This window comes from Heloderma suspectum, chromosome 4, assembly GCF_057233095.1.
Source record: "Heloderma suspectum isolate Gila_16-S chromosome 4, 16-S_ref, whole genome shotgun sequence".
Classification (NCBI taxonomy): Eukaryota; Metazoa; Chordata; class Lepidosauria; order Squamata; family Helodermatidae; genus Heloderma; species Heloderma suspectum.
The window spans coordinates 195,186,675-195,207,636 of record NC_139461.1 but is presented as its reverse complement, the minus strand read 5'-3'; the positions used below and the strand labels follow the sequence as shown (position 1 = coordinate 195,207,636).

The 20,962-nt window shown below is 44.2% G+C and overlaps 1 protein-coding gene across 1 annotated transcript in view; it reads left to right on the top strand.

The window, feature by feature from the left end:
* ABCA4 (ATP binding cassette subfamily A member 4) overlaps positions 1–20,962 on the top strand; it is a 149,410-nt gene that overhangs the window by 47,044 nt on the left and 81,404 nt on the right. The window contains 3 exon segments of the mRNA XM_084851629.1: positions 9,820–10,025; positions 12,658–12,834; positions 20,216–20,438. Coding sequence (XP_084707755.1) covers positions 9,820–10,025; positions 12,658–12,834; positions 20,216–20,438 — 606 coding nt within the window.

The window sequence follows — 20,962 nt, the reverse complement described above, 5'->3', positions numbered from 1 at the left end:
CTGGGGAAGGGAGTTCCAAAGGTGTGCAACCACTACTGAAAAGCATCTCAGGGAAGTATTTGGAGGTGAAAAACCAATGAAGAAGAAAGGATTAAGCTTCCCCCTCCCTGTATCAATTGTACTGCTTTGGTGGCTGGTTTAGTTCGAAAAAGAAAAAAGAAAACACAACGCATGGGCATGGGGGCACCAGATATGATGCTTCCATAGTTTGAGCAGACATACCCAGAGAAGAATTTGTTAAAGTGTAATTCTGGGAATAATCTGCTAGCGCTAGCCTAATAGTGTTCCCTTGTGGCTTTTTAGAAGGGCATAACTTTTCACTTCTCATTCCTTTATGAGATATAACGGTGTGATGAGGGTGGTCACAGTAGCCTTCCAGATAAATGTTTACAATTAGACATCGCTTGAAGCTTGGGGGGTCTCATTAACTGAGCAAAAAGCATGGTACAAAGGTGAACTTTTGGCTGGGACAGGATAAGAGCTGAGTAGAACAATGGGGTGATTACTTCCCTTGGGGCTTTTAAGGAGTGGCCTTGGCAGGCATTAATGAAGGCCTCATATCTTCCTGACTGATGGCTATGGGTGGGGCAGACCTCACATGAATAATGGAGAAAGGCAATCCAGTGTAAACCATCATTTGTAAAACAAAAACCAACAGGTCTATTTATTGGTCCTGACACTTGTGGCTTTTAAAATCTGTTTTATTGGATTTCTGTATTATTGAACTTAATAGCTCAGGGCACTGTGCAAAAAGTGATCCGCTGCCTTAAAACGTATAAAGAAAATCAAAATCTCTCTCACACACACGCAGGCGCACGCACGCACGCACGCACGCACGTGTATCGTGCAAGTGAGGGAAGGTGGATCTTGAAATGTTTAAAGCGACTTAAACCGATCTCTGTTTGGTCATTATATAATCTGAGTATGTAGCAGTCTCCTAGCAGGATTCAGAGCCCCCTGATTTTCTCACTTGATGCATGGATTGCACCTCATTACTAGATCAAAAATGCTATGCATTATATAAATGCTAAGTATTATTTTTGTTGCCTTTTAGATAAATTCCAGTTAAAACTGAAGAGGATACAGAGAGGGGTTCTTTCATAAGCACCTTCTTGAAGTATAAATAAAGCCTGGAGTAGTATTGCAGTGTTTTGTTTGCTACGAAGGATACTTCTCTAAAATAAGTTTCCTACAGTTACTTCATATTGTTGTTGTTTACTACCTTGGTCTAAAAAGCCAGCCCACTAGTTCTGCATGGCCCACGGTGCTTTGGGCTTGGGCCTCTTGAACAGCAGCCTCCTGTGCTATACGGAAAGCTGTTTTTGAAACTGAAAAGATGTTCAAAATCCGTTTATGACATGCCACGAGTCTTTTGTTAAACGAGAAAAAAGTCAAAAAGCACAGTGGGCATGGCCAGGCCCGAATTGTGTGCCTAAAGTAACTCTTTGGATCCTGAACAACAAAGAGTCCTGTGGTACCTTAAAGGCAAACAAATTTATTCTGACATAATAATATGTTTTATAGCCCACTTCATCAGATGCATGGAGTATTATGGAGAGTTTCAGGATTATATACAGTACATAGTGTGTGTGTGTGTGTATGTGAGAAACAATTGTAAACAGTGAAGTCAGTAGGAAATTAAATGTAGAAAGTACCGATATTGATAAACACACTATTAAGTGAACCTCCCAGAGAGCTTTGGCTATTGGGCGGTATAGAAATGAAATGAAATGACAGACGGACGGACAGATGGATGGACGGACAGACGGTCATCCACTTAATATTCCATGCATCTGATGAAGTGAGCCATAGTCCATGAAAGCGAATGCCAGAATAAATGTGTTCATCTTTAGGGTACCATAGGACTCCTCTGTTGTTTTTGCTGCAGTAAGACTAACATGGCTACCCTGTGGAAATTGTTTCTTGCATTCTGACTACTACTGTTACTATTACTAATATTTATGCATGGGCTACTCTGTAATGGTCAGGATAGCATCTTTTCCCTGCAGAACAAAAAAACAAAACAGCTTGGAGGAAGAAATTTTGATTTAAAAAACAGCCCTTGGGGAAAGAGATAAGCAACCCCTCCTCTCCAAGTTCCCTCCAGACTGTTAAAAAAAAAAAAAATCTCGTGGTAAAAACATTCATGTGACTGACCATTATATGTAGATTGACCCTTCATTTCAGTGGTCAAACTGCATCATGTACCATCTTACATATGTGCACAGTGATAATACTTTTAGTTTAAATACAAATCTGTGTTATTGCATCCATTAAAAAAAAAAAAAAACAACATACAGCCTTGACATATCCTTCTAAGGGTCAAGGCATCTTTTGGAATATCATTAATTCAGGTTTGTATAGGAACCCTACTTTTATGCAAAGGCAGGTGTGTGTGTTTTTCTTTTAACAAAATGGCAAACCATTTCTTTAGATGACAAGGCTAAACAAAAGGCAACTTTACATTTCAGAGGTCTGCTGGTTAAATAACAAGTTGTCTGTGAGCACTTTGATGTACAGTAATTGTTGTTTGTTGGCCTGCAAGAGATCATTGGGAAGATAAGATCAAACAAGGTAGCTTTGTGGCATTCTATGAAGTGAGGTAATTAAATACATTTCTTCCCAGTCAATTTAGGAACTGAATACCGTCTACTCACTTGCCAAGATGAGAAACTGATAACAACTCCCTAATTTTGGAGTTAGGAAGCAGGAGAAAGATACAAATGTGTGATTATGTTTTTTCAGGTTCCTAGCCACGTCATTTATTTATTCTTATTGTTTATTTAAACCACTTATACACCACTTGATCTCAAAAGATTTTTAAGCAGTATACAGGAAAAAAATACATTAAATACAATATAAAAACGACAATAATACATTAAAAATGTTACAAAAATAGTAAAGCAGAGCAAGTGTGATTATAAGTCAGGAAAAGCCTGAGTAAACAGGTTCGTCTTCAACAGGTGTCTAAAGTTTGCCACAGTTTTTGCCTCTCAGAGCACATGCAGGAGAGCGTTCCAGTGGGTGGGTGCCACTACCGAGAAGGCCCACTTATAAGCCGTTACATGACAACACGCTGCTGGTCATGGGATGACCAATAAGGCCTTCTTGGAGGATCGCAAAGGTCGATTTGGTTATATAGGGTAATATGGTCAGCTAGGTATCCTGGTCCCGAGTTGTTCAGAACTTTGAATATCTGCAACAAAACCCTGACCATGGCTCGGTAGGTATTAGTCAGTCAGTGTGGTTCTTTTAATACAGGGTTAATGTGTGTATAGCTGGGTGTTCTACTGAGCACCCTAGCAGCTGCATTCTGTACTACCTGCAGCTTCCAAACCAGACGCAAGGGCAGCCCCACATACAGCGCATTTCAGTAGTCTAATCGTGAGGTTACCAGTGCATGGATCAATGTGGCTACGCTATCCATATAAATCTATGGTATTTGTAGCATTTCCCCATTGCTTTCTCTGTAATAATACACTTTGTTGTTGTTGTTCAGTCGTTAGGTCGTGTCCGACTCTTCATGACCCCATGGACCATAGCACGCCACACCTTCCTGTCCTCCGCTCTCTCCCAGAGTGTGCTCAAATTCATATTCATTGCATCGGTGATGCTATCTAGCCATCTCATCCTCTGCCATCCCCTTCTCCTTTTGCCTTCAATCTTTCCCAGCATCAGGGTCTTTTCCAGGGAGTTTTCTCTTTGCATTAGGTGGCCAAAATATTTGAGCTTCAGCTTCAGTATCTGTCCTTCCAATGAGCAGTCAGGGCTGATTTCCTTTAGGATGGACTGATTTGACCTCCTTGCAGTTCAGGGGACTCGTAAGAGTCTTCTCCAGCACCACAGTTCGAAAGCATCCATTCTTCGGCACTCAGCCTTCCTTATAGTCCAGCTCTCACAGCCATACGTGGCTACTGGGAAAACCATAGCTTTGATTATACGAATCTTTGTCGGCAAGGTGATGTCTCTGCTTCTTACTATGCTGTCTAGCTTTGCCATAGCTTTCCTCCCAAGGAGCAAGCGTCTTTTAATTTCATGGCTACAGTCACCGTATGCGGTGATCTTGGAGCCCAAGAAAATAAAATCTGTCACTGCTGCCATTTCTTCCCCCTCTATATGCCAGGAAGTGATGGGGCCAGATGCCATGATCTTCGTTTTTTTAATGTTGAGTTTCAAACCAGCTTCTGCACTCTCCACTTTCACCCTCAACAAGAGGCTCTTTAGATCCTCTTTGCTTTCTGCCATTAGGGTGGTATCGTCTGCATATCTGTGGTTGTTGATAATTCTCCTGGCAATCTTAATTCTGACCTGTGATTCATCCAACCCGGCGCATATAAATTAAATAAGCAGGGCGACAATATACAGCCTTGTCGTACTCCTTTCCCAATTTGGAACCAATCGGTTGTTCCATGTCTGGTTCTTACTGTTGCTTCTTGACCCTCGTACAGGTTTCTCAGGAGACAGGTAAGGTGGTCTGGTACTCCCATCTCTTGAAGAATTTGCCACAGTTTGTTGTGATCCACACAATCAAAGGGTTTAGCGTAGTCAATGAAGCAGAAATAGACGTTTTTCTGGAATTCTCTTGCTTTCTCCATGATCCAGCAAATTATGGCGATTTGATCTCTAGTTCCTCTGCCTCTTCAAAACCCCGCTTGTACTTCTGGTAGTTCTCGGTTCACATGCTGCTGAAGCCTAGCTTATAGGCTTTTGAGCATAACCTTGCTGGCATGTGAAATGAGCGCAATTGTACGGTAGTTTGAACACTCTTTGGCATTGCTCTTCTTTGGAATTGGAATGTAAACTGACCTTTTCCAGTCTTGTGGCCACTGTCGAGTGTTCCAGATTTGCTGGCATATTGAGTGCAGCACTTTAACAGCATAATCTTTTAGGATTTTAAATAGCTCAGCTGGAATACTGTCATCTCCGCTAGCTTTGTTATTAGTAATGCTTCCTAAGGCCCACTTGACTTCACTCTCTAGGATGTCCAGCTCAAGTTCAGTGACTGCACTATTATGGCTATCAGGGACATTAAGATCTTTCCTGTATAGTTCTTCTGTGTATTCTTGCTACCTCTTCTTAATCTCATCTGCTTCTGTTAGGTCCCTGCCTTCTTTGTCCTTTATCATGCCCGTCTTTGCAGAAAACGTTCCCTTGAGATCTCCGATTTTCTTGAAGAGATCTCTGGTCTTTCCCATTCTATTGTTTTCCTCGATTTCTTTGCATTGCTCATTTAAGAAGGCCTTCTTGTCTCTCACTATTCTCTGGAAATATGCATTCAGTTGGATATATCTTCCCCTTTCTCCCTTGCTTTTCACTTCCCTTCTTTCCTCAGCTACTTGTCAAGCCTCATCAGACAGCCACTTTGCTTTCTTGCATTTCTTTTTCTTTGGGATGGATTGAGTTGCTGCCTCCTGAACAATGTTACGGACCTCTGTCCATAGTTCCTCAGGCACTCTGTCTATCAGGTCTAATCCCTGAAATCTATTCCTCACCTCCACTGTATATTCATAAGGGAGATGATTTAGGTCATACTTGTATGGTTTAGTGGTTTTCCCTACGGTCTTCAATTTAAGCCGAAATTTTGCAAGAAGCAGCTCATGATCTGAGCCACAGTCAGCTCCAGGTCTTTTTTTTTTACTGACTGTATGGAGCTTCTCCATCTTTGGCTGCAAAGGACATAATCAATCTGATTTTGATATTGACCATCTAGTCCTGCTTCATTTTGTACACCAAGGCCATGCTTGCCTGTTATCCCGGTGATTTCTTGACTTCGTACTTTAGCATTCCTATCCCCTATGATGAAGAGGACATCTTTTTTGGTGTTAGTTCTAGAAGGTGTTGTAGGTTGATAGAACCGATCAACCTCAGCTTCTTCGGCCTCAGTGGTTGGGGCATAGCCTTGAATTACTGTGATGTTGAATGGTTTGCCTTGGATTCGTACTGAGACCATTCTATCGTTTTTGAGATTGTACCCCAGTACTGCTTTTCCCACCCTTTTATTGACTATGAGTGCTACATTTCTTCTAAGGGATTTTTGCCCACAGTAGTAGATATAATGGTCACCTGAATTAAATTCGCCCATGCTTGCCCATTTTAGTTTGCTGATTCCCAAGATGTCGATGTTCAATCTTGTCATCTCATGTTTGACCACCTCCAGCTTACCTTGATTCGTTGATCTTGCATTCCAGGTTCCTAAACCATATTGTTCTTTACAGCATCATTCTTTCTTTTCACCACCAGTCACATCCACAGCTGGGTGTCCATTCGGCTTTGGCCCAGCCGCTTCACTCTTTCTGGCGCTACTTGGAAATTCCCTCTGCTCTTCCCCAGGAGTATATTGGACACCTTCTGACCTGAGGGGCTCATCTTCCGGCGTCATATCTTTTAGCCTTGTGATACGTTCCATGGGGTTTTCTTGGCAAGAATACTGCAGTGGGTTGCCATTTCCTTCTCCAGTGGACCACATTTTGTCAGAACTCTCCACCATGACCTGTCCGTCTTGGGTGGCCCTGCACGGCATGGCTTATGGCTTCACTGAGTTACGCAAGCCCCTTCGCCACAACAAGGCAGTGATCCATGAATACACTGAATAATACACTGGAGCTTAGTTAAATGATATCAGCAGATGAAGGCTGAATTATAGCTTAGTGTATATTGTAGAAAAGTATTGTAATATACAGGTTAAGACCATGTGCTGTAAGCTGGAAGTCCCTAGTTAGAAACACTCTGAGTGGCCTTGGAGAAGTCATTTACTCTCAACTTTAGACCCTGCCACATCTGTAGAATCTAAGATGGGGCTAGAGCTCCCTTACAGAGTTGTTAAAATGGCTGACTGCTTTGAGCATTTAGGAAAAGTGCTATGTAGCAGAGTTTCTTTTCCCTCCTTTAGGCCTCTGCTTCTTCACAGCAATTCAGTTTTGATTCCATAATTTCTATATATTTCAAGTTAAAGGCACATTTCGTGAAAGAGGAGAGTGCAAAAGCTGGTTTGAAACTCAACATTAAAAAAACTAAGATCATGGCATCTGGCCCCATCACTTCCTGGCATATAGAAGGGGAAGAAATGGAAGCAGTGACAGATTTTACTTTCTTGGGCTCCAAGATCACCGCAGACGGTGACAGTAGCCATGAAATTAAAAGACGCTTGCTCCTTGGGAGGAAAGCTATGACCAACCTAGACAGCATAGTAAGAAGCAGAGACATCACCTTGCCGACAAAGGTCCGTCTAATCAAAGCTATGGTTTTCCCAGTAGTAATGTATGGCTGTGAGAGCTGGACTATAAGGAAGGCTGAGCGCCGAAGAATTGATGCTTTCGAACTGTGGTGCTGGAGAAGACTCTTACGAGTCCCCTGAACTGCAAGGAGGTCAAATCAGTCCATCCTAAAGGAAATCAACCCTGAGTGCTCATTGGAAGGACAGATACTGAAGCTGAAGCTGAAATATTTTGGCCACCTAATGCGAAGAGAAAACTCCCTGGAAAAGACCCTGATGCTGGGAAAGATGGAAGGCAAAAGGAGAAGGGGACGGCAGAGGATGAGATGGCTAGATAGCATCACGGATGCAATGAATATGAACTTGAGCACACTCCGGGAGAGAGCGCAGGACAGGAAGGCCTGGCGTGCTATGGTCCATGGGGTCACGAAGAGTCGGACACGACTGAACGACTGAACAACAACAAAGGCACATTTTCCAGTGGAGCCTCAATCATACCAAACTACCTATCAATGAACCTGCATGTTTTGTTCAGAGGAAGAGGCAGATCTGAGTTACAGACATCCTTTACATTTTCAGAAATGGCGTTCAACCATGCTTTCTTTGTCCCAGAATGCTGGGTGTAATTTGATACCTGCAACAGCCACCAGTGACTAATTCACTTAGTCTGTAACCTCCATTCTGAGACTGTGTCTAAACGGCAGACTTCATGGCCAGAATGCCTGGCCTAATTTGGGGACTTTTTTGTTCTTCTCCCATCCCCTGTTTATTTGGTTTTTGTTTGGGTTTTTTTTTTAACCATCTACACTCTAGGACCTAGACTGATGAAGAGTTCTGGAGGACTTGAAAGCTTGCACAATCTTTTGTAGTATTTTGGTTAGTCCTAGTAAAGGAATTGCCCAACTGTGGATTTTGGATTTCAGTCATACTTCTCTTTCTTACTGGGGCTAGATCTGCACTAGTGCTTTTTATCGGTTCTGAAGTGCACTGATAACTTCTGGGGCACATTACACTTTCCGTATGCTGCTTTTCTAGCATTGCTTCCTGCTTTTTATTCCGTATTATCCGAAATACCACAACAGATGTCACTGTGGTGTAAACGCACAAGAGGGATATAGCATCACCATGGTGGGATTGTATCAATACAACATGGGGTGTAGATCTGGCCTGGGTGTGTATGCTAGGGACCCTTCCACATTTTCATCTGTGACTGAAATCTCTTTTAACGCCTACACTTTTCAAGTACGGGGTGATTTAAGATGGAGTTGACCAGAATTGCAGACCCCTTTCTGTAGAGAACCGTATCTTGGGTGTCTCCCCAGTGTGCAGTGTTCTCTCAGCTGCTTGGGTTGCGGCACTTTCCCCTAGTCTCAGATTGGTAATTTTGTTTGCTCTCCCAGTCTTATTTTCCAGGTGGTGGGTTCGCATTATCTTTTTCCTCTATTTATTGAGAGGAAGGTTTAGGCTTTGGTGTTCTTTGCTTGTTATCTTGCTGCTCCTTAATGACCGGTCTCCCATCTGTTCTTTGAAATTACTCCATTCAGTCTCCGCATTACAAGGTGGTGGTTATGATAAATCTGAGGTGTGATGTATGTTTGCGGTGGCCTTTGGTCTCACATTTTTAATCACAATTTTATTAATCTAATTTAGTATGAGAATTGGATTAGGAGATGTTTTGTTCAAGGCAGAGATAGGGAACATGTGGCTTTCTAGATGTTTCTGGATTGCAATTCCCAGCATCCCTCACCATCAGCAATGCTGACCAGAGCTGATAGGAGTCGCACTCTAACAACATATGGAGGGCCACACGTTCCCCAATACTGATTTAAGGCATGTCTACGTTACAAATTTAACCTGGTTTCAAGTCTTGTATGTTTCTCAGCCAAGGAACCACAGGTTGCTGAGATGTTACTTGCCAGAGGAATACCTTCATTGTGCCTCTCCAGCGCACCCTCACCATGGGAAGAAAGTAACATCTGATCCAGGCTGAAACACATTAAAAACAGGATTTCCCTTGGCAACTAAAAGTGTTCACCCCCACCCCACCATTCTTTTCACATGACTGAGGGTTCAGGGGGATTACTTCCTTCTCGCCTTTTTGTCCTCTCTCCCCTAGAGAGGAAAACATAACAGGGTTGAGATTTTTGTTCTGATAATTAACATCTGAATAGGGTTGTGTGGGAGAAACAATGACAGTTAATCCAATTTCAAAGTGGTTTCAATGTGTGGTATTGATTTAGTTTTAGAACAGGGGTGAGAATCCTGCAGCCCAGTGATGGCATGCAGACTTTGGCCTGGGTTCATGTGGATCTCAAGCCACTTTGCAAACTCTTCCCACCTCTGCTCTGGTTCTAACCTGCTTTAGGCTCTGGCCCTGCCCAGTGCTGAAATGCAGACCCCATAAGGTTTCAACTGAGGTAATACAGACCTTGACTGGCAAAATTTTCCCCACCCCTGCTTTAGAGTAAGGAGCAATAAAATGGCAGGGATCCTGTTTTCCTCAAGAGTGCCCAAATCATACCAAGGTGACTGCTTGTGTAGATTTCCCATGTATATTCCCTGCTATCTTATTTCAGTATTCCTTACACTTTTGTTATTCTCCGCAGTGTTTGACTCTTGATAAATTTGAAGGCCAAGCTGACGAAATTCAGATGACTCATCGTGCTCTCAATCTTCTGGAGGAAAGCAAGTTCTGGGCTGGTGTTGTCTTTTCTGATCTGGACCCAACAGCCAACGAGCTGCCGCCTCATGTGAAATACAAGATTCGTATGGATATTGATGCAGTGGAGAAAACAAACAAAATCAAAGACAGGTGACAGCAAGTCTCTCATTCTCACAGTGTGCATGGACCAAATTTTGACTGTGGGATGCCACTGGGCCGAGAGTGATTGCAGCCAAAATACTAATCAGAATAGCCATGATGGTTTGGAGACTAAGGCAGAATATTCAAAAGGTGTCCTCAGTGGTGAAAATACAATAATAAGCTAAATAATTGACAATTTGTTGCCTCTTATTGGTATCCAATAATGGTGTGGTGGTAAATTTTTGAAGTGCATGAGCTTATCATGACAGTGAGTGTAACCCCCCCCCCCCAAGAACAGCAGTAAATAGCACAACACCCAATTTATTAGGATCAGCATGACTGCAATCCTATGCATAGTTACTTAGGAGTAATTTCCATTGAACTCAGTGGTGCTTATGTCTGACTTCGTAGGTTCATCTTGACAAACACATCGAGCTTTAACAAAAGATCTTCAGGCAGCTGAAGTGTAACTTTCAGCTTTTAATTAGAAATGGAAACACTCTTGCAAAGGAGTGTTAAAGTTTAAACTATTTATGTGAAGTAGGAACTCCACTGAAGGAAGGGGGGAAAAAGGTCATATCTAGCCTCTTCTCTTGATTATTTTTGTCGTTCTCTAACTTCTTCTCTGCTAATCTGTCAAAAACAACAGTAAAATTTGAAAGCCTCATTACCAGCTCATTCACTTGACAGAGCAAGTAAATCCCATTGGCACTCTGGCAGATGATGTCACTGCACCTGTACTGAAAACAGTCCTGGAGCTATGCTTCCCCAATTTCTCTCTCCTCTACTGCCCCCAAACTTTCTCCCTGAGGGTGGTCCACTCACGCTGTCTAACGGTGAGCTGCTGTCCCAAAATCAGTGGGTGCTTTCAGACAGGTAATTGTAAGCTGACACGATAGTGAATCTATATGATGATACATAGCAGAATGCGCATTCAGAATCAGACCACATTGTGTGGATTGGAAGCAAAAGGGAAGGCTTGAAAGACTGATGGAATCAAAGCTATGTGAACTGTACTACAGCAGTGGTTCTCATCAAGGTAGTGTTCCCAAGTTTTAAACACTGAATAGTGTATGTCTGAGGAGCAAACTCCACATTACAGTAATGCTGTAGTTTGCACCCGAGTGCAAGTCTTTTCTTTTGTATATAGCTAGAGTGGGAGGCTGGATCAAACCCTGACATGGGCCGTAGGGAGTTTTTTACCTGGTGATAAGCAGCGTGATGCCCGCGGGCCCAAGAGCACCCCAAGCCCCAGTCTTCGTGCCTGTCAAGGTGCTCTACCTCTACTTTCCATTTTTAAAAAGCCAACAACTTTTTAAAGGGGGCAGTTGTATGGGTGGTGATCCAGAGTGAGACAGAAAAAGAGATGGGCTGGTGGGGGGATGACGAGTTGGCTGGCATAGCAGGGACTGGGGTGGGGGGAGAAAAGGAGTTCGCCTTCTGTGAAATAGGTTTCTGCTGGTGCTGAAAACTGGCTTCAAAGGGTTTGTTTAGCGTGTTGGGAATAAGCCCCCACCTCTGCCTTTTACTTGCCTTTTGGACAGGTTACTTGTCCTTTGCGACTAGCCACACCCCCCCGGCAGCCATTTTATGGTAGTGCCCAGGACAGTTTCTCAAATTGCCAGTGTGCCCATTGGCCCCAAAAGGTTGCCTACTCCTGCTTTAACCCTTTGCCCCCTGCTGCAATCCCACCCCAGATCAGGCCTCTGTGCCTGCTGTCTGCACGACAAAAGGTTATCATCTGTGAAGGAGAGTTATTCCCCCGCATGCAGATAGCAGCCACAAGGAGCCTGATCCAGGCCGATGCTGTAGTGGGGGGCAAAGGGTTAAAGCCCCCCTTACCCTGCCCCCCACATGCACGCACCTCATCCAGATGGGGGGCAGGCGGACGCGTTCTAGCTTTACGTGAAAGAAAAAAATTGCACACAAGGGCAAACCACAGGATTGATATAATATGCAGCTTGGCCCTCAGGCATACGCTATTCAGTATGTATGTATGTATGTATTATTTGTCTATTGCATTTATACCCCGCCTTTCTCCCTCTCGCAAGGAGCCCAAGGCGGCTTACATTCTCCTCCTCCTCACCGTTGTATCCTCACAACAACAACAGCCCCGTGAGGTGGGGTGGGCTGAGAGTCTGTGACTGGCCCAAAGTCACCCAGTGAGCTTCCATGGCCGAGTGGGGACTAGAACCCGGATCTCCCGGCTCCCAGTCCGTCACTCTCGCCACTACACTACACTGGCTCTCACCACACTACACTGGCTATGTAAAAGGTGGAAGGACTACCTGGACAAGAACCGCTGTTGTAGTACAGTTACATTAGTAGCCTTATACTGAGTCAAGCCATTGGTCCATCAAGCTCACCATTGCCTACACTCACTGGCCGTGGCTTTTCAGGATTTCAGCCAGGATTCTTTCTTAGCCCTACCTGGAGATACTAGGGATCGAACCTGGGACCTTCCGCATGCAAAGCAGGGCCTCTGCCCACTGAGCTACTGGCCCTCCCATACTCAACACAGCCTTGATTAATGCAGCATGTTGTTTGGGCCACAAGTGCTGGCAACTGTAATTCTGATGCTAATCAGAGCCTCTCCGGCTTCACCTTCCTAGGTGAGTTTGTGCTTTCTTTGTCTTCACAGGTACTGGGATCCTGGTCCAAGAGCTGACCCAGTGGATGACTTGCGGTACATCTGGGGAGGGTTTGCCTATCTGCAAGATATGATTGAGCACGGGATTATCAAGACCCAGACTAGCGTTGAAGTGCCTCCAGGGATCTACCTGCAACAAATGCCCTATCCCTGCTTTGTGGATGATGTGTGAGTAAGAACAGTCACAGTGATCTGTTCCTGATAACTCATTGGGTGGCTGGGTGGGTGGCACGTTGGCTGATATGGGAGGCAAGGCTGCAGTCTTTGATCTTGTTGGAAAGCTAGAGAAATCCCAGGATGAAGGAATTAAGCAAATTCCCCCACCCCCAAGGAGTCAGAGTTGTGCTGCTTCAGTTAAGCGTGCAATAAGGAGTCTGGAACAAAAGCCAAGCACCGTGGCATTTTCAGACTTAAAGTAGAGAATGACAAGGATATGTTAGGTCTGATCTAACGTCCACTGGAAAACAGCCATCCAATGATTCTGTTTACAGCAAGAGAATATGGGGGAAGTTGCAGAGTTTATAGCTGAACTTTCCCAGGAGGGGAAAGTGCTAATTAGCGCGCGCGCACACACAAACACACACACACCCCTTCTCTGGCTTTTTATGAGAACCCAGAGAAGAACCGGTGTTCTCTTCTTCAGAACCTGGTACTGTGTTCCAAAACAGTCAGTGCTTGGCTAACTTTTCACATTGACTGGCCTAACTGGATTTTGCTATACCTTTCCCTCCTCCAGGGCTAGCAGCTGAGGCTCGGAATCTCCCTGCAAACTAGGGAACCAGAGGCCAAGCCTGTGAGCTTCCCCCTTTTTGGCCAGCAGATTTTGAAGTGCCAGCAGTTGCCCATGTGGTGTGGTAGATACAGCAGCCTTCCCCAACCAGGTGCCCTACAGTTGTGTTGGACTCCAATTCCCATCACCCTAGCCAGCACAGCCAATAGCGATGCTGGATGGGGATGATGGGAGTTGGAGTCAAACAAATCTAGAAGGCACCAGGTTGGGGACGACTGGGATATAGTGTCAGGCTGGAACTAAGGAGACCCATGCTCAATCCCTGCTTGGCCAAGAAGCTCATTGGTGGCTGTGGCCCAGTCTCTGTCTCTCAACCTTAGGGATGTATGAGAATTCTGCTCTTGCTAGCAAAATGTGCGAGTGCGCCCTGTTCGAAGCCCCAAATGCAAGCGCAAGCATGTGTCTGCTGAAAATGTTCAGAAATTGCTGGATGTGTGCTCACGTTCAATTTGCACAAATTTCCCAGTTCAGTTTTGCACAAATTTCCCTGTAGGCTGAATCAGCTCTGCTTCAGTCTATGAGGAAAAGTTGCTCAAAGTAGGATATTTGCACAAATTTTATGTTCACGCGCTTTTCGATTTGCGCAATTTCCCCATTTGCCCAAAGTGAGCAGCAGCAGCAGCCGCAGACCTGAACAGGAATCAGGCATGAGATGAGTGGTGAGACAGTGTTTGGGGAATTGTAGCACTCTTGAACCTCGCTCGTTCGCTCATTCCTACTCAGCCTCTCCTACCTCACTGAAGGTATAATGTGGGGTGGGGACCGATTAAGGCCGTCCTGAGCCTCTTGGAGGAAGGACAAGATAAAAATGTAATGAATTATAGTTCCACAGCTGCAGTAGGGGTCTGTTGAGACTTGGCTGCCTGTGCTGCTGATCAGGGGATTGTGGGGGTCGAGGGTCAGGGAGAGTCATGCAAGGACAGCATGAGAGTTTTTTGTAAAACAAAAACTAACAATATCCAGTTCTGCAGCCTCACACTTCAGTTTCAGTTTTCCATTAAGTACAGCAGCCCCGAGGTTACAGGATGAATGGACCTCTTCAGGTTACAGAGGCAGGGATCAGGCAAGGGTCTAGCGCTCTCCAAAGGTTTCACATTCCTTTGATTTATCATCAATCATCATCATCCCCAGGTCACTTCTTTACAGGCAGGGAAAGGATCTTAATGCTGTTTTAGCTGGTTCCACTCCATGAGGACAATATAAAAAAGTCCTACGTAAAATGAGAACTGGGTTAATAGCATAGGCCCAACGTATAATGGAAGAGATCTCACTTGTGTCTTCTTTCATAATTCCATTGCCAACATTGTTTTTGAGGCTGTCTTCTCTTTAAAATTTAAAGTTTAAATTATACTGTGTGGATCATGTGCAGCCAAATCTGCAATGGCACAGCACCACTTGCCTGCTTGTGAAGAAAGGTGGCACCTTTGAAGGGAGGGAGCCCTCTGGCGGTCAACCCCAATATTGTTATTTTTAAAACATAAACTACGCTTATCAAGACTCAATAAAAAAAATTAAAGCAACACTTATTTATTTATTATTTATATCTCTACTCTTTAAAATGGGGGAGTTCAGAACCTCCAGCTTGGGGGGCCAAATGTGGCCCACCTGGGGTCCCAATCCATCCCTCCGGGATTCCCCAGACAGCCAAGTCCCTTTCCCCCAACCACTGATCGTTCAGTGGTTTCCTGACTTTTGTTCAGTCCCCCCCCCCCACCAATTCTAAAAGGTTGGCATGCCTCTCCTAATGTTTAGCGACTGGCAGTAAGAGCCTTGAGCTAAAATATGCTGGGGGGGGGGGTGTTATTTTGGTCCCAACTATTTTTCCTTCGGCCCTGTCCTGTCCACCTCTGGAATGTGGCCCCTGAGGTATTCTCCAAAATGTAATTCGGCCTTCGGGTTGACTGCACCCCTGCTTCAAAAAAACATGGGGATATGCAGATGATCATTTATTAAGAGGTGACTTATTACCACAGTGAACATAACACCCACCATCAGGTAAGGGCTGTTTTACACGTGACGTATTTCCTACCTAAAGAGAACCTCAATTTTGGGAAAAGACCACATATGCTCATTCACACCATCATGCGTGAAAAATCACTCTGAAGTATCTATTTTATCTTGATTTATTATGGCAAGATGGATAGTTACATGATTTTCACAGGTTTTCTCTATGTGAAGGTTGACTTTGTGTAGGAAAAAATGCCATGTATGAAGCACCTTCAACCATTCCCGGGCTGCAGTCCTATTTACATGGGAGGGATCACCATTGAGCCCAAAGAGAATTGTAGACATGTATAGGATTGTGCTGTCAGAATAGCGGTGTGCACTACATTGCCACATCTTGTTGAGTTTCATTGTGCTAACAATATTCCTTACATTCCGTAACAAGTTCAATTTTATGAGGGCATTCTTAAGTCATGAGTAATTATTCTACCAGGCTGTCATTTGTGTGGTAAGATATAGGGAGAAAGTACAGCCTGGCTTAGCACTTTGAAAATGAGGTTTGGCAGGGCCAGCCATGAAGCAATGTGAAGCAGTCAGACAGCCAATTCGTCTCTCTCTCTCTCTCTCTCTCTGTGTGTGTGTGTGTGTGTGTGTGTGTGTGTGTGGGCCATGCCGTATGTAGGGGACATGGCCTAAGATATTTGTGTTTATGGCCAGTGTAATACATTTTGCTTCCTGAGGTGGAGTACAAAATGGACTCCTCCCCCCGTTCCATATATAAAAACTGACTAGACTGACTGTTCAATCTTACTTCAACATTGGTGATGGGACTTCATCTTCTGCCTTACCTGAGAGCAGAATGCTAGCTTAGGGGGCACAGGACAAGCTGGGTGGCACACTGGCATATAATGCTCTGTTTTCTAACACCTCCCCTGCACTCCCCACCCCTCTGCTGCCTGAGGTAGTTGCCTCACTATGTCTAATGGTACGACTGGCCCCGAGGGGGCACCATTTTGATTTGCAGAATATATTCTTTCTCTTCCACAGATGGTGCTGTGCTGTCTAGGTTTATTCTCCAAAGCACTCTTTTGTACAGTAGTGATCTCACTTTGGAGCTAGGATGAGAAATAGTCTGCCTCTGTGCCCTTTTTTTTACCTGTTCCTTTTGTCTCTGCTAATGCGATCCTGCTATGATCTTATCTTTGGCTCCAAATGTGTTTCTCTCCCCTCCCCCATCCAACCTCAGGACAGACAAAACAAGAGGGAGATAATCCCATAAACACATGGTGCAGGTTTATTTTTGTCCCTCTTTAATTGCTACCTTTCCATGTGCTGACTTGATTATATCAGCATAGGGGGGTGGCCATGCAAAGAGGCCATCAGAATCTGCCTGTAGATACTGGGTATTTGAGAAGGGTAACTGATCACAGAGCTCTAGCAGTAAGTGCTTGTTGGACCCCAGAATAAGATTGCTACCTGTGAATGGTGGGAAAAGAATGTTCATTACTATTTGCGTGACATTCTGAACAGCAGCCTACATTCTGGCTAAAAGTATGGTTCAGGGTGGAGGGAAGTGAAGCAAGCTTCAGCTTCTGGACTTCAGAATGTCAGGCCTCCTCAGCAAGAGTTCCACTCCCAAAGAGGTGGATACCTCAATGATGCTCACATAAGTATTTCAGTTCTACGAACAATGAAGGTGCTCAAAACTAACAGATTTTGGGGGGGTTGTATGGAATGAGCAGGAATAATTTTTTTATGGTAATTATGGAGTCAGACATGGATGGCCACTACTGCTTTCCTTTGCCTTGCCTTCTTAACATTGGTTTGTAGTGACTTCCTGAAAAGGTGAGAAAGTGTGGCTGAAGCTGTCCATATCCTCCATGCTTCAAAATCTGAGGGGCCTGCATCCTCTTTTGTCCTATTTATTTATTTACTTACTTACTTACTTACTTACTTACTTACTTACATTTATTAATCGCCCATCTGGCTGGTCACCCAGCCACTCTGGGCGATGTTGTTGTTCAGTCGTTCAGTCGTGTCCGACTCTTCGTGACCCCATGGACCATAGCACGCCAGGCCTTCCTGTCCTCCGCTCTCTCCCGGAATGTGCTCAAATTCATATTCATTGCATCGGTGATGCTATCTAGCCATCTCATCCTCTGCCGTCCCCTTCTCCTTTTGCCTTCCATCTTTCCCAGCATCAGGGTCTTTTCCAGGGAGTTTTCTCTTCGCATTAGGTGGTCAAAATATTTGAGCTTCAGCTTCAGCATCTGTCCTTCCAATGAGTAGTCAGGGTTGATTTCCTTTAAGATGGACTGATTTGACCTCCTTGCAGTCCAGGGGACTCATAAGAGTCTTCTCCAGCACCACAGTTCAAAGGCATCAATTCTTCGGCACTCAGCCTTCCTTATAGTTCAGCTCTCACAGCCATACGTTGCTACTGGGAAAACCATAGCTTTGATTATACGAACCTTTGTCGGCAAGGTGATGTCTCTGCTTCTTACTATGCTGTCTAGCTTTGCCATAGCTTTCCTCCCAAGGAGCAAGCATCTTTTAATTTCATGGCTACAGTCACCGTCTGCGGTGATCTTGGAGCCCAAGAAAATAAAATCTGTCACCGCTGCCATTTCTTCCCCTTCTATATGCCAGGAAGTGATGGGGCCAGATGCCATGATCTTCGTTTTTTTAATGTTGAGTTTCAAACCAGCTTCTGCACTCTCCACTTTCACCCTCAACAAGAGGCTCTTTAGATCCTCTTCGCTTTCTGCCATTAGGGTGGTATCATCTGCATATCTGAGGTTGTTGATAATTCTCCTGGCAATCTTAATTCCAATCTGTGATTCCTCCAACCCGGCGTTTCTCATGATGTACTCTGCATATAAGTAAAATAAGCAGGGCAACAATATACAGCCTTGTCGTACTCCTTTCCCAATTTGGAACCAATCGGTTGTTCCATGTCTGGTTCTTACTGTTGCTTCTTGACCCTCGTACAGGTTTCTCAGGAGACAGGTAAGGTGGTCTGGTACTCCCATCTCTTGAAGAATTTGCCACAGTTTGTTGTGATCCACACAATCAAAGGGTTTAGCGTAGTCAATGAAGCAGAAATAGACGTTTTTCTGGAATTTTCTTGCTTTCTCTATGATCCAGCCAATGTTGGCGATTTGATCTCTAGTTCCTCTGCCTTTTCGAAAACCAGCTTGTACTTCTGGTAGTTCTCAGTTCACATGCTGCTGAAGCCTAGCTTGTAGGATTTTGAGCATCACCTTGCTGGCATGTGAAATGAGCACAATTGTACGATAGTTTGAACACTCTTTGGCATTGCCCTTCTTTGGAATTGGAATGTAAACTGACCTTTTCCAGTCTTGTGGCCACTGTTGAGTGTTCCAAATTTGTTGGCATATTGAGTGCAGCACTTTAACAGCATCATCTTTTAGGATTTGAAATAGCTCAACTGGAAGACTGTCATCTCCGCTAGCTTTGTTGTTAGTAATGCTTCCTAAGGCCCACTTGACTTCACTCTCTAGGATGTCTGGCTCAAGTTCTGTGACCGCACTATCATGGCTATCAGGGACATTAAGATCTTTCCTGTATAGTTCTTCTGTGTATTCTTGACACCTCTTCTTAATCTCATCTGCTTCTGTTAGGTCCCTGCCTTCTTTGTCCTTTATCATGCCCATCTTTGCACAAAACGTTCCCTTGAGATCTCCGATTTTCTTGAAAAGATCTCTAGTCTTTCCCATTCTATTGTTTTCCTCGATTTCTTTGCATTGTTCATTTAAGAAGGCCTTCTTGTCTCTCCTTGCTGTTCTCTGGAACTCTGCATTCAGTTGGATATATCTTCCCCTTTCTCCCTAGCTTTTCGCTTCCCTTCTTTCCTCAGCTACTTGTCAAGCCACATCAGACAGCCACTTTGCTTTCTTGCATTTCTTTTTCTTTGGGATGGATTTCGTTGCTGCCTCCTGAACAATGTTACGGACCTCCGTCCATAGTTCCTCAGGCACTCTGTCTATCAGGTCTAATCCCTGAAATTTTTTCCTCACCTCCACTGTATATTCATAAGGAATATGATTTAGGTCATACCAGAATGGTTTAGTGGTTTTCCCTATGTTCTTCAGTTTAGCCGAAATTTTGCAAGAAGCAGCTCATGGAGCCACAGTCAGCTCCAGGTCTTTTTTTTACTGACTGTATAGAGCTTCTCCATCTTTGGCTGCAAAGTACATAATCAATCTGATTTTGATATTGATGTAATAGAACAGTTTAAAACAATAAAATTGTACAATAAAAACATCATTTTCTAAAAATACCCTAACCCACCTCAAATGCCTGCCTGAGCAACCACGTTTTTAATGTGCGGCGGAAGCTTCTGTTCCAGTTATACCCATAGCCTTCGGTAAGGTATGTCTGCTGAAACTTTAGAACCAGATAAGATTTTCAGAAAAATGTGTATTAACGGGAGCTCTTCTGAACATCTCCAAAAACCCTAGCTGTGAAAAATGCAGTGAGCTCCTAATACCTCAGTTCTTTACTTAGGGGTGTAGCTACACTGCACACTTATATCAGTTTTATTCTAATTTAACTTCCATGGGTTTCCTCCAAAGATTCTTGGGAATAGTAGTTTGGTGCTCAGAATTCTTGTATGGATCCATAACTTGCAACTCATCAAATTACATTTCCCAGGGTTCCCTGGAGAGAAGAGGCAACTTTTTGACCAGTTATAATCCTTTGTGCGTATGGATTTATATATCCTTCCTCTCCTTGCATGCTGACTCTTGGAAACGGCTTATTTTATCTGCATTTTATTTCTCGTCTGTACAGCTTCATGGTTACTCTGAATCGTTCCTTCCCCATTTTTATGGTTCTGGCCTGGATCTACTCAGTTTCCATGACAGTAAAGAGCATTGTGCTGGAGAAAGAAATGAGACTGAAGGAGGCCATGAAGAACAGGGGTGTCACGAATGGGGCGATTTGGTTCACATGGTTTCTAGACAGCTTTATCATGATGGCCTTGAGCACATTTCTCCTGACGGCGCTCATCACGGTAAGCGTCACCTCAGGGTGGATTGTATGGTGTGTGTTTTTGAAGGCCAAGACGTGCCATTTTACACTTGCACTGCAGGCATTACCAAGAAACAATAGGAGCTATACATAAAATGGAGAAGACATACTGGAAGTCTGGCCTCTTTTGAGCACGTAGCAGCAGGCACATTCCTTTAAGTACCCCCCAAAGGCAGCATCAACAGTTGACAGAGACAGATAAATTCACTGGTGAAACTTACAAGATCGCCTTCATAACAGTGCCTCAGGTTGGATTAGGCTTGACAGGTCACGTTCTAAACATAGCACTCACTTCAAGAAGGCCTGTAGGAGGCATTTCGCCCCCATATACTGAGCTCTTCTTTTTAAACCTGATGGTGTGGCATCTTTCCTCCTCTAAGGGTGCTTCCAGTTGAACAGCTGCTAGAGCTACCAATCAAAAAGAGTTGGGCAGCTATTCCATCTTTCCTTCCTTAACAGATGTTCTGCAGTAAGGGAAAAGATGGAACAAGCAGTGGGAAAATACAG